The sequence below is a fragment of the Mandrillus leucophaeus genome, unplaced genomic scaffold (assembly GCF_000951045.1).
Source record: "Mandrillus leucophaeus isolate KB7577 unplaced genomic scaffold, Mleu.le_1.0 Scaffold154, whole genome shotgun sequence".
In the NCBI taxonomy this organism is placed as follows: Eukaryota; Metazoa; Chordata; class Mammalia; order Primates; family Cercopithecidae; genus Mandrillus; species Mandrillus leucophaeus.
Genome location: NW_012101521.1, coordinates 547079 through 557334, shown reverse-complemented (window position 1 = coordinate 557334; position 10256 = coordinate 547079). Strand labels below are relative to the sequence as shown.

Sequence of the window (10256 nt, the reverse complement as noted above, 5' to 3'; positions counted from 1 at the left end):
AGTGCAGTGGCGCAATCTTGGTTCACTGCAACCTCCACCTCCTGGGTTCAAGTGATTGTCCTGCCTCAGCCTACCAAGTAGCTGGGATTACAGGTGCCCACCACCACGCCCAGCTAATTTTTGTATTTTTAGGAGAGACGGGGTTTCACCATGTTGGCCAGGCTGGTCCCGAACTGCTGACCTCGTTATCCGCCTGCCTCGGCCTCCCAAAATGCTGGAATTACAGGCATGAGCCACCGCGCCTGGCCTTAAATGGATTTTTGACTTGATATTTTCAACTTATGATGCATTTATTGGGACATAACTCCATCATAAGTCGAGAAGCATCTGTAATTATAAGTTCACAAGAAGCTGCAAAAATAGTAACAGGTCCCAGGTACCCATCACCCAGCTTTCCCCAGTGGTAGCAGTTTATGTAGCTAAAGTACACTGTCAAAAGCAGAGCGTTAACACTGACACAATACAAGTAGCTAGACTACAGGCCTTACTAGAATTTCACCAGATTTTGCATCTGCTTGTGTATTTTTTTTTTTTTTTTGAGACGGAGTCTCGCTCTGTTGCCCAGGTTGGAGTGCAGTGGTGCAATCTCAGCTCACTGCAACCTCCATCTCCTGGGTTCAAGCAATTCTCCTGCCTCAGCCTCCCAAGAAGCTGGTACTACAGGCGCCTGCCACCACGCCCGGCTAGATTTTTTTTTTTTGTATTTTTAGTAGAGGTGGGGTTTCCCTAGGTTGGCCAGGCTGGTCTTGAACTCCTGACCTTGTGATCCACCCACCTCGGACTCCCAAAGTGCTGGGATTACAGGCGTGAGCCAACTGCACCCAACCTAAAATCTGGTGGTATTTTACACTCTATATTCTTGTATCACTTGTACTATTATTTACTTAAATTTGTCTTTAAATTGACTCATTTAAGATTTATACAACTTAGTTTAAAAGATATTTTATATCCCTGCCATAAACAGGAAGCCAGTATAACTGGCTGTGAATAGAAGGAAACTATAAAAATAGAGTAAGACTAAATGGTGCAATTCTGTTCTAAGTAGATGTTATAGCCTGCCTAAGGCTTGCCCTCTCTTTGTTAAAAAGGGAGATTATGTTTGGGAGGCCAAGGCAAGAGGATTGCTTGAGGCCAGGAGTTCAAGACCAGCCTGAGCACAATAGCGTGACCCCCATCTCTACAAAAAATTTAAAAACTAGCGGGGCGTGGTAGCATGTGCTTATAGTCCTAGCTACTCAGGAGGCTGAGATGGGAGGATTGCTTGAGCCCAAGAGTTGGAGGCTGCAGTGAGCTATGATTGCACCACTGCACTTCAGCCTGGGTGACAAAGTAAGACCTATCTTAAAAAAATAAATAAATAAAGAATGGAGGGGAGATTATAAAGTATCGAGAAGTGTGGGAAGCACAGGAGCACCAGACTGGCCCTTTCTCCCTGGAGTAATCAGAAAAGTTGAAGGAGAGTTGAAAGCAGAAAGTTTCTGTAGTTCTGTATTATAAGGACCCATGCCAGTGAAATGTCTGTTCATCTCAGTACTGGTGTGAGGCCCCTCCACACTTCACCCATGCCTGATGGCTTCCTGGGCAGTCAGTAACTGACAACTCTGATGTGCAGAGCCCCATGCTCAGAGCTGGAGGACACAGAAGCACATTAGGTGAGGTCCATCCCAGTTTTGTGGGGGTTGTGGTGGTCCCTGGTGGGATTGAGGCAGCCCCAAGGACTGCAGGAGCACATGGGAAGCACCTAAGCCGGGCAGGTGGGAAGGCGGTCAGAGGAGACTCCTGGAGGAGCTGGTTGTTTCTATATTATCAGAAGGAATTACTTTTCAGGCCAAGAGGGTGAAGAAGGGAAGAGAAGACAGCACAGGCAGAGGTCTGGAGGGGAGACCAGCGTGACGTGGTGTGTGTCCACGTGGGTTTAGAGAGGGGCAGGAAGGGCATGGTGGGCGTGAGTTGCTGAGACATCCAGGACTAGGATGGTGGAGGCAGCAGTGAGAGGGGAGGCTGGAGAGGAAACAAGGATCACGACTGCTAAGTGGTGCATGGATCGGAGGGGCCCGGCTGCAACAGAGACCTGGGTGGAGGCTGCTGGGGCCATGCATCTAGGTGAAAGTGGTGTAACTCTGGCCTAGGATGGCAGTGGGAATTGGGAGGTGGGTAGGGCTTGGAGGAGTCTCAGGGAGGTGGGCAGGAGGGAGCGGCTTAGGCGAGGCCCTGGGGCAGGATGGACCCTGAGTCCGCCTCCCGAAGTCCTGAGTAACCATAGGAGAGGGTCGAGCTCCCCACCCTCTCTTTTCCCCTCCTGCCTCTCCTTACCAAGATCAGCCTGTCTGTCCCCATGGTGCCCAGAGGTCTGGCAGACGCAGAGCCTGTTACCTGGGCTGTGTCACTCAGGGACAGGGGAAGCTCCCCACGTCTTGGTTGAATCCCACAAGGAAAAAGCTGGAAATCTGTGGCTGTTCTGTAAGGCCATTGCTGTAAGGAAAAGAAGAGGGTTGGTTTTATTCGTATTGTATCCTCAGCACCTGTAGCCCATGTGAGGCACATGGAAGCCCCTCAGGTCATGTGTTGATTGAGTGGATGGGTGGAGGAAGGTCAGCATCTTGCTCATCTTGTATTCCATATGGCTAGTGGTGCCTGGCATGTAATAGGTCCTTATCAAATTAAATGAATGAGTGAATGAATAGATGAATGAATGAGGAAAGAGAGAGGGAAGGCAGTAAAAAAGAATGAAACAGTCTTCTCACTTTTGGCCAGGCGCGGTGGCTCACACCTGTAATCCCAGCACTTTGGGAGGCTGAGGGGGCGAATCACAAGGTCAAGAGGTCAAGACCATCCTGGCCAACATGGTGAAACCCCGTCTCTACTAAAAAAAAAAAAATACAAAAGTTAGCTGGGCGTGGTGGCACATGCCTGTAGTCCCAGCTACGTGGGAGGCTGAGGCAGGAAAATCCCTTGAATCTGGGAGGCTGCAGTGAGTCGAGATCGCGCCACTGCGCTCCAGCCTGGTGACAGAGCAATACTCTTTCTCAAAAAAAAAAAGAAAGAAAAAAGGCAACAGTCTTCTCACTTTTATATCCCCAGGGCCTGTGTACTGTCTAGCACATAGTAGGGACTCAGTAGTTGAAATGTATATATGTGTGCATGAATGAATAAAGGAAGGAGGGAAATAAAGAAAGAAGTAGCCTTGCTCCCTCTGTGTCTTCAGAGCCTAACCAGTGCTAGGAGTAGCATAGTAGGTGCTCAGTTAATATGTGCTGGATGTTAACTGCGTGAATGTTGGATGGGTCAGAGCCACTCTCTTCCAGGTTCCTCTGGCCCTCCCCATGGGCCCCTTTGTTGACACCTCAGGTGACATTGCATCTGCCCTGGCAGGTGGACGAGCAGATTCATGCCTGCTACGCACAGACCATGGCCGAGTGGCTGGGCTGCGAGGCGATCGTGCGGCAGAGGGAGCGGGAGTCCCATGCGGCTGCCCTGGCCAAATGCTCATCTGGGGCCAGCCTGGACAGCCACCTGCACCGGATGTTGCACAGGGACTCAACCATCAGCAACGAGGTGATGGGCGGCTGGCCTCGGGGAGCGTGGGCACTGGGGACGGTCAGGGTCTGCCTCACTGGGCTGTTCTAAGAGTGGTGAAGGCTGGGTATCTGGGGCCTGGTGACAGTCTCACCCCTGGCTTTTTCTTTAAGAGTGTGGGGTGACTTTGGAATCAAACCTGAGTTCAAACTCTAGTCCCACCATTTTGTAGTTCTGGGGCTTCCTACCAGTAACTTTTCTTCTGGGCCTCAGTTTTCTGCATCTGTAAAATGGGAATAATCAGGTGTAGAGGAGGTTTGTGTAGAGTCCAGACAAGATGATGTATATAAAGTGCCTGGTACACTGCCTGACTTTCATTGATTCAACAAATGCTTATTGAGTATCTACTATGTACAGGTACTATCAGGAATATCCTGGGATATCAGGAATGTTCCAGTGACACAGACAGACTGCCAGAACCTCCAGTTTAATAGCCCAAAGTAGGAGCTCAGAAAAAAAGTTAATTCTTGGCTAGGGGTGGTGGCTCACTCCTGTAATCCCAGTACTTTGGGAGGCCAAGGCAGGTGGATCACCTGAGGTCAGGAGTTCGAGACCAGCCTCGGTCAACATGGTGAAACCCCATCTCTGCTAAAAATACAAAAATATTAGCCAGCCGTCTGTAATCCCAGCTACTTGGGAGGCCAAGGCAGGAGAATCACTTAAACCCGGGAGGCGGAGGTTGCAGTGAGCGGAGATTGCGTCACTGCACTCCAGCCTGGGCAACGAGAGTGAAACTCCCTCTCAAAAAAAAAGTTAATTCTCTTCACCAGTGATTGTATCAGTCATCAATTGCCATAATAACAGCATGTAACAAACAACCACCAAAAATCAGTGACTTCCAACAGTCAGCATTTATTTTTGCTCACAACTCTGTGGGTCAGCTGGGAAGGTCTGTTCTTCACTGGGCTGGGTGAGGCTTATTCCGGCACTGGCTGTCCATAGCTGGTCAACTAAAACATTTGTTTATCTTGGTTGGGCTCTCTTATTTGTCTGGGGTGACTCAGCTGTGCTCCACGTGCCCCACTGCCCAGCAAATGAACCTGGACATGCTCTCACGGTAAAAGCAGATGCCGCAGAGAGAAAGTAGAAATGCACAAGGGTGTTCTAAGCCTCTCCTGAATCAAGTGTGTTAACATCCCATTGACAAAAGCAAGCAACACGGCCACGTCTAGTGTTAGAGTAGGCAAGGACTATGAGTTTATAGGGCAGAAGCATGTATACAGGGATCAGGTTAAAAAAAAAAAGTGGAACCATTAATAGAACCAGTTACTCTGTGCGTTGAACTGAAATATTAGCAAGAAGTCTCAGTTACAGAGCAGTTAAAGGCGGGGTGCTGTAGTTGCAGAGGTGAGAGGTGGGAACCTAGAGGTCAAAGTGGTCTCTGAAGAGGCTCCAGGAAGCAGGGAGTGGTCCCCTCCTTTCATTCCACAGCTAGGAAACTGATGCTCTGAGGGAGGACTTGTGCAAGTTAGGAATAGAGATGAAACAAGACTTCCTGGGCTCCCAACCCAGCAGTCCTTCCTACTCTGGGCAAGGGTGCAGCCTCACCCTCCCTCCATCTCGCTCTTTCTTCTCTCAGTCCTCCCAGAGCTGTAGTTCGGGCCACCAGAACATCCGCCTGCACAGCGACTCCAGCAGCAGCACACAGGTGACCTTGTGGAGGCCCCGCCCCTTCCCACCCAGGCCTCTCCCTTCCGCCTGGGGTCATGGGGATTGGGTGTCCGTCATCTGTAGATCACTTTTTGCTTTATTTGTTTTAGCTTTTTATATTAGCATTAAACATTGGGTTTTTTTTGTTTTTTGTTTTAGTAATGCAAGAAATATATGGATCTATCACCCCTGCAAAAAACTAAAACATTGCAGAGAAAGTCAAAGTCTGCTTTGATCATCCTTAATCTCTGCCTGCCCTCCTTTGAAATAACACCGCTATCATCAGTTTGCTGTGTTCCTTTCAAAACCTTCTGCACGCCTGTACATACACAGAAATATGTAGATAATCTATAGCAATGTTTGATAGTTTTTAAAAAAAAGTGTACTTAAGTGCCATCATATATGTTGTTCAACAACTTTCCATTTCAGTCAGTGAAAAGAGATGACTCAATCTCACTCCGTTTTTAAAGAAAAATGCTGGCTGGGCACGGTAGTTCACACTTGCAATCCCAGCACTTTGGGAGGCCAGGATAGGCAGATACCTTAAGCCCAGGAGCTCAAGACCAGTCTGGGCAACATGGCAAACCCTGTCTCTGCAAAAATACAAAAAATACAAAAAAAAATTAGTTGGGCATGGTGGTGCATGCCTGTAGTCCCAGCTACTCTGGAGGCTAAGCTGGGAGAATCACCAGGGCCTAGGAGGTTGAGGCTGCAGTGAGCCATGATCACGCCACTGCACCCCAGCCTGCGCGACAGAGTGAGATCCTGTCTCACACACATGCACACACAAAGCCAAGTGCTAAAACATGCATAGTGTGTTGTCACCTTTTACGTAAGAAAAGGCAATATTAATGTCTGTATATATTTGCCTCCATTTTGGAGAACAGTGTAAGGAGAAACCAGAAACGAATCAGAATGGTTACCAAGAAAGGAGGGGGCAGAGACAGAAGCTACATTTCCTTGAATATGCCTTATTTCCTAATTTTGATTTTGGAGTAAAAAAAAACCCCTGGTTCTGGCTCTGAAGCTAGGTAAATTTTTTACATAATTTAAATCAATTGAATCAAAAAGAGGTTTTTGAAAACACAGAAGCACATGAAGCTAACCATAGATCAAGTTGGTGACATAAACACGCAGGGAAGAAATATTTCAAATGACTTTGGAACATGATCTTTAACTGCGTACCCTTGATATGACCTAAGGACACAAAGAATCACAAAAAAATCTCTAAAATGTATTCTGGAGATTTTTTTCATAGTATTTCATGTATTATCTAACTTTAAAAATTGATTCATAGTAGTCAACCGCATGGTGTAAAAGTAATAGGGTTTTTTTTTGTTTCTTTTTTTGTTTTTGTTTTGTTTTGTTTTGTTTTGCCTTTCCGTGTGTTAACTAATTTTTTGAATGAGAAGAATTATGTGTACATGAGGCTGGGCGTGGTGGCTCACACCTGTAATCCCAGCACTTTGGGAGGCTGAGGCAGGTGAATAACCTGAGATCAGCAGTTCGAGACCAGCCTGGCCAACATGGTGAAACCCTGACTCTACTAAAAATACAAAAACTAGCTGGGCATGGTGGCACTTGCCTGTAATCCCGGCTACTTGGGAGGCTGAGCAGGAGAATCACTTGAACCCAGGAGGCAGAGGTTGCAGTAAGCCAAGATCATGCCACTTCACTCCATCCAGCCTGGGCAACAGAGCGAGACTCCCATCTTAAATAAATACATACATACATAAAAATAAAATTATGTACACATGGTAAAAGTCTATATGACGAAAAGCTATTGTCTCACCTTATTTTGATTCCCCAGTATCCCCTTCTCAGAGTCAACTGCAGGCGGGGCACGGTGGCTCACACCTGTAATGCCAACACTTTGGGAGGCCAAGGTGGGCGGATCATCTGAGGTCAGGAGTTCGAGCCCAGCCTGGCCAACATGGTGAAAGCCCGTCTCTACTAAAAATACAAAAATCAGCCAGGTGTGGTGGTGGGCACCTGTAATCCCAGCTACTTGGGAGGCTGAGGCAGGAGAATCGCTTGAACCGGGGAGGCGAAGGTTGCAGTGAGTTGAGATTGTGCCACTGCGCTCTAGCCTGGGCGACAAGAGAGAAACTCCATCTCAAAAAACAAAACCAAACAGAGTCAACTGCATTACTTTCTTGTTTCTTTCTGGGTTATTCTATGCATAGAATACGTTTTTATTGTTGTTTGAGACAGGGCCTCACTCCCATCACCCAGGCTGGAGTGCAGTGGCATGATCACAGCTCACTGAAGCCTGGACTCACCGGGCTCAGGTGATTCTCCCACCTCAGCCCCCCAAGTAGCTGAGACCACAGGTGTGCACCACCATACCAGGCTAATTTTTTGTATTTTTTGCAGAGACCGGGTTTCACCATGTTGCCCAGGCTGGTGTCGAACTCCTGGGTTCAAGCAGTCTGCCTGCCTCGGCCTCCCAAAGTGCTGGGATTGCAGGCGTGAGCCACCATGCCCAGCCTAGACCACTTTCTTATTCGTCACAAATAGGAGCATACATTACACTTTACTTTGCCTCACTCTTTTCACTGACTGTATGGTATTCCAGTGCATGCTTGATCCATATTTAAGCCGATCACCTGTAGTTGGATATTTAGGCTGCTGCTGTAAGTAGTGCTGCAGTGGACATGCTGGTCCATCTGTTTTTGTGCACCTTGTCCTCAGGTGTTTGAGTCCGTGGATGAGGTAGAGCAGGTGGAGGCTGAAGGCAGATCGGAGGAGAAACAGCCCAAGATCCCCAATGGGAACCTAGTGAATGGCACTTGTTCCCCAGACTCGGGTCATCCTTCCTCCCATAACTTCTCCTCGGGCCTCTCAGAGCACTCGGAGCCCAGTCTGAGCACAGAAGACAGTGTCTTGGATGCCCATCGGAACACTCCCCCGGTGCTGCGACCTCGGGATGGCAGCGTGGATGACAGGCAGAGCAGCGAGGCCACCACATCCCAGGATGAGGCTCCCCGGGAGGAGCTGGCCGTGCAGGACAGCCTGGAGAGCGACCTCCTGGCCAACGAGAGCATGGACGAGTTCATGTCCATCACGGGCAGCCTGGACGTGGCCCTGCCTGAAAAGGACGATGTCGTGATGGAGGGCTGGAGGAGCAGCGAGGCAGAGAAACGTGGCCAGGCAGACAGCGAGGACAACCTTTCGGAGGAGCCTGAGATGGAAAGTCTCTTCCCTGCCCTGGCTTCTCTGGCTGTGACTACTTCTACCAACGAGGTGTCCCCTGTGTCTTCAAGCGGCGTCACCTACTCTGTAAGTCACCAGGACCCTCCGTTCCATTTCCTTTTTTCCAGCTACAGGAGGGTGAGATGTTCTACAAGCCCGTTATCCAGAATGACCCCAGAGTCAGACCTCTGGTTCGTTGCATTTTTTCCATCATGGAGGATTCACTGTAGAAACCCATTTGGGAGAGAAGATAATACAGTATTTTAAAACGGGGGCTGGGCACGGTGGCTCACGCCTGTAATCCCAGCACTTTGGGAGGCTGAGATGGGCGGATCACGAGGTCAGGAGATTGAGACCATCCTGACGAACACAGTGAAACCCCATCTCCACTAAAAATACAAAAAATTAGCTGGGCGTGGTGGTGGGCACCTGTAGTCCCAGCTACTCGGGAGGCTGAGGCAGGAGAATGGGGTGAACCCGGGAAGCAGAGCTTGCAGTGAGCCGAGATCATGCGACTGCACTCCAGCCTGGGCGACAGAGTGAGTCTCTGTCTCCCAAAAAAAAAAAGACAAAAAGAAAAGGCCGGGCGCGGTGGCTCAAGCCTGTAATCCCAGCACTTTGAGAGGCCGAGACGGGCGGATCACGAAGGCAGGAGATCGAGACCATCCTGGCTAACACGGTGAAACCCCGTCTCTACTAAAAAAATACAAAACTAGCTGGGCGTGGTGGCGGGCGCCTGTAGTCCCAGCTATTCGGGAGGCTGAGGCAGGAGATCTCAGTGAGCTGAGATCCAGCCAGTGCACTCCAGCCTGGGTGATAGAGTGAGACTCTGTCTCAAAAAAAAATAAAGAAAGAAAGAAAAAAAGAAAAAAAAAGGCAGGCTTTGTCGTCAACAGCCCTGGGTTCAAATCCCAGCTTCAGCAAGTCATTTTATTCTTCTGAGCCTGAGTTTTTCTGTGTGTGTCTTACTTCTCTTCCTGAGTTGTTTTCAGAATGAATGAGTTAAAGTCCTGTGTGCCTGGCACATAGTAAGCAGTCAGTCAACAGCAGCCTTGGTCATGAGCATCGTGATTTAGAGTTAGGTCCAATACCTTGTAAATATTCAAGTTTGGTTTCTTACTAGAAAGCCCAAGCCAAAGGCCATCAACTGAAAGGGAGGATCATATTTATGATTATTTTTTAAAGAACTTGTTATTTCTTTCAAAGATAGGCAAGCCCATAAAGAGTGAAACACAGAAAAGACTGGATATAAAACCCAGAAGGTACCTGCCCCATCTCACCCTATTTAACCCTCCACAGAGGCAATCATTTTACTTATTCTGCCCAAATTATTTGTTGTTTGCCCCCAGGTCTCTAACACACTGGCATTGCTGCTTCTTGATCTCTTTTTCTTTCAGTTTCAGACATTTTCTAGTGACTTCCCACTATGAAAGAGGATGGTTCAGTTCCTATTTCCTCCCAACTTCCAGCTCTCACCACACGTGACACCATCTCATCCCTGTCCTTCTAATATGGTTATGTAATGATTTAGTTAAATGTGTACAGTGTTGGCCAGGTGCAGTGGCTCACGCCTGTAATCCCAGCACTTTGGGAGGCCGAGGCAGGCGGGATCACGAGGTCAGGAGATCGAGACCATCCTGGCTAACACGGTGAAACCCCGTCTCTACTAAAAATACAAAAAATTAACTGAGGATGGTGGTGGGCGCCTGTAGTCCCAGCTACTCGGGAGGCTGAAGCAGGAGAATGGCATGACCCCGGGAGGCAGAGCTTGCAGTGAGCCGAGATCGGGCCACTGCACTCCAGCCTGGGCAGCAGAGCGAGACTCTGTCTCAGAA

The 10256-nt window shown here is 48.7% G+C and overlaps 1 protein-coding gene across 1 annotated transcript in view; it reads left to right on the top strand.

Annotated features, from left to right (window-relative positions):
• Positions 1-10256, top strand: part of SGSM1 (small G protein signaling modulator 1) — a 94793-nt gene that overhangs the window by 59754 nt on the left and 24783 nt on the right. Inside the window, exons 16-18 of the mRNA XM_011975363.1 lie at positions 3373-3555; positions 5156-5224; positions 7921-8508. Coding sequence (XP_011830753.1) covers positions 3373-3555; positions 5156-5224; positions 7921-8508 — 840 coding nt within the window. The remainder of the gene's footprint in view (positions 1-3372; positions 3556-5155; positions 5225-7920; positions 8509-10256) is intronic.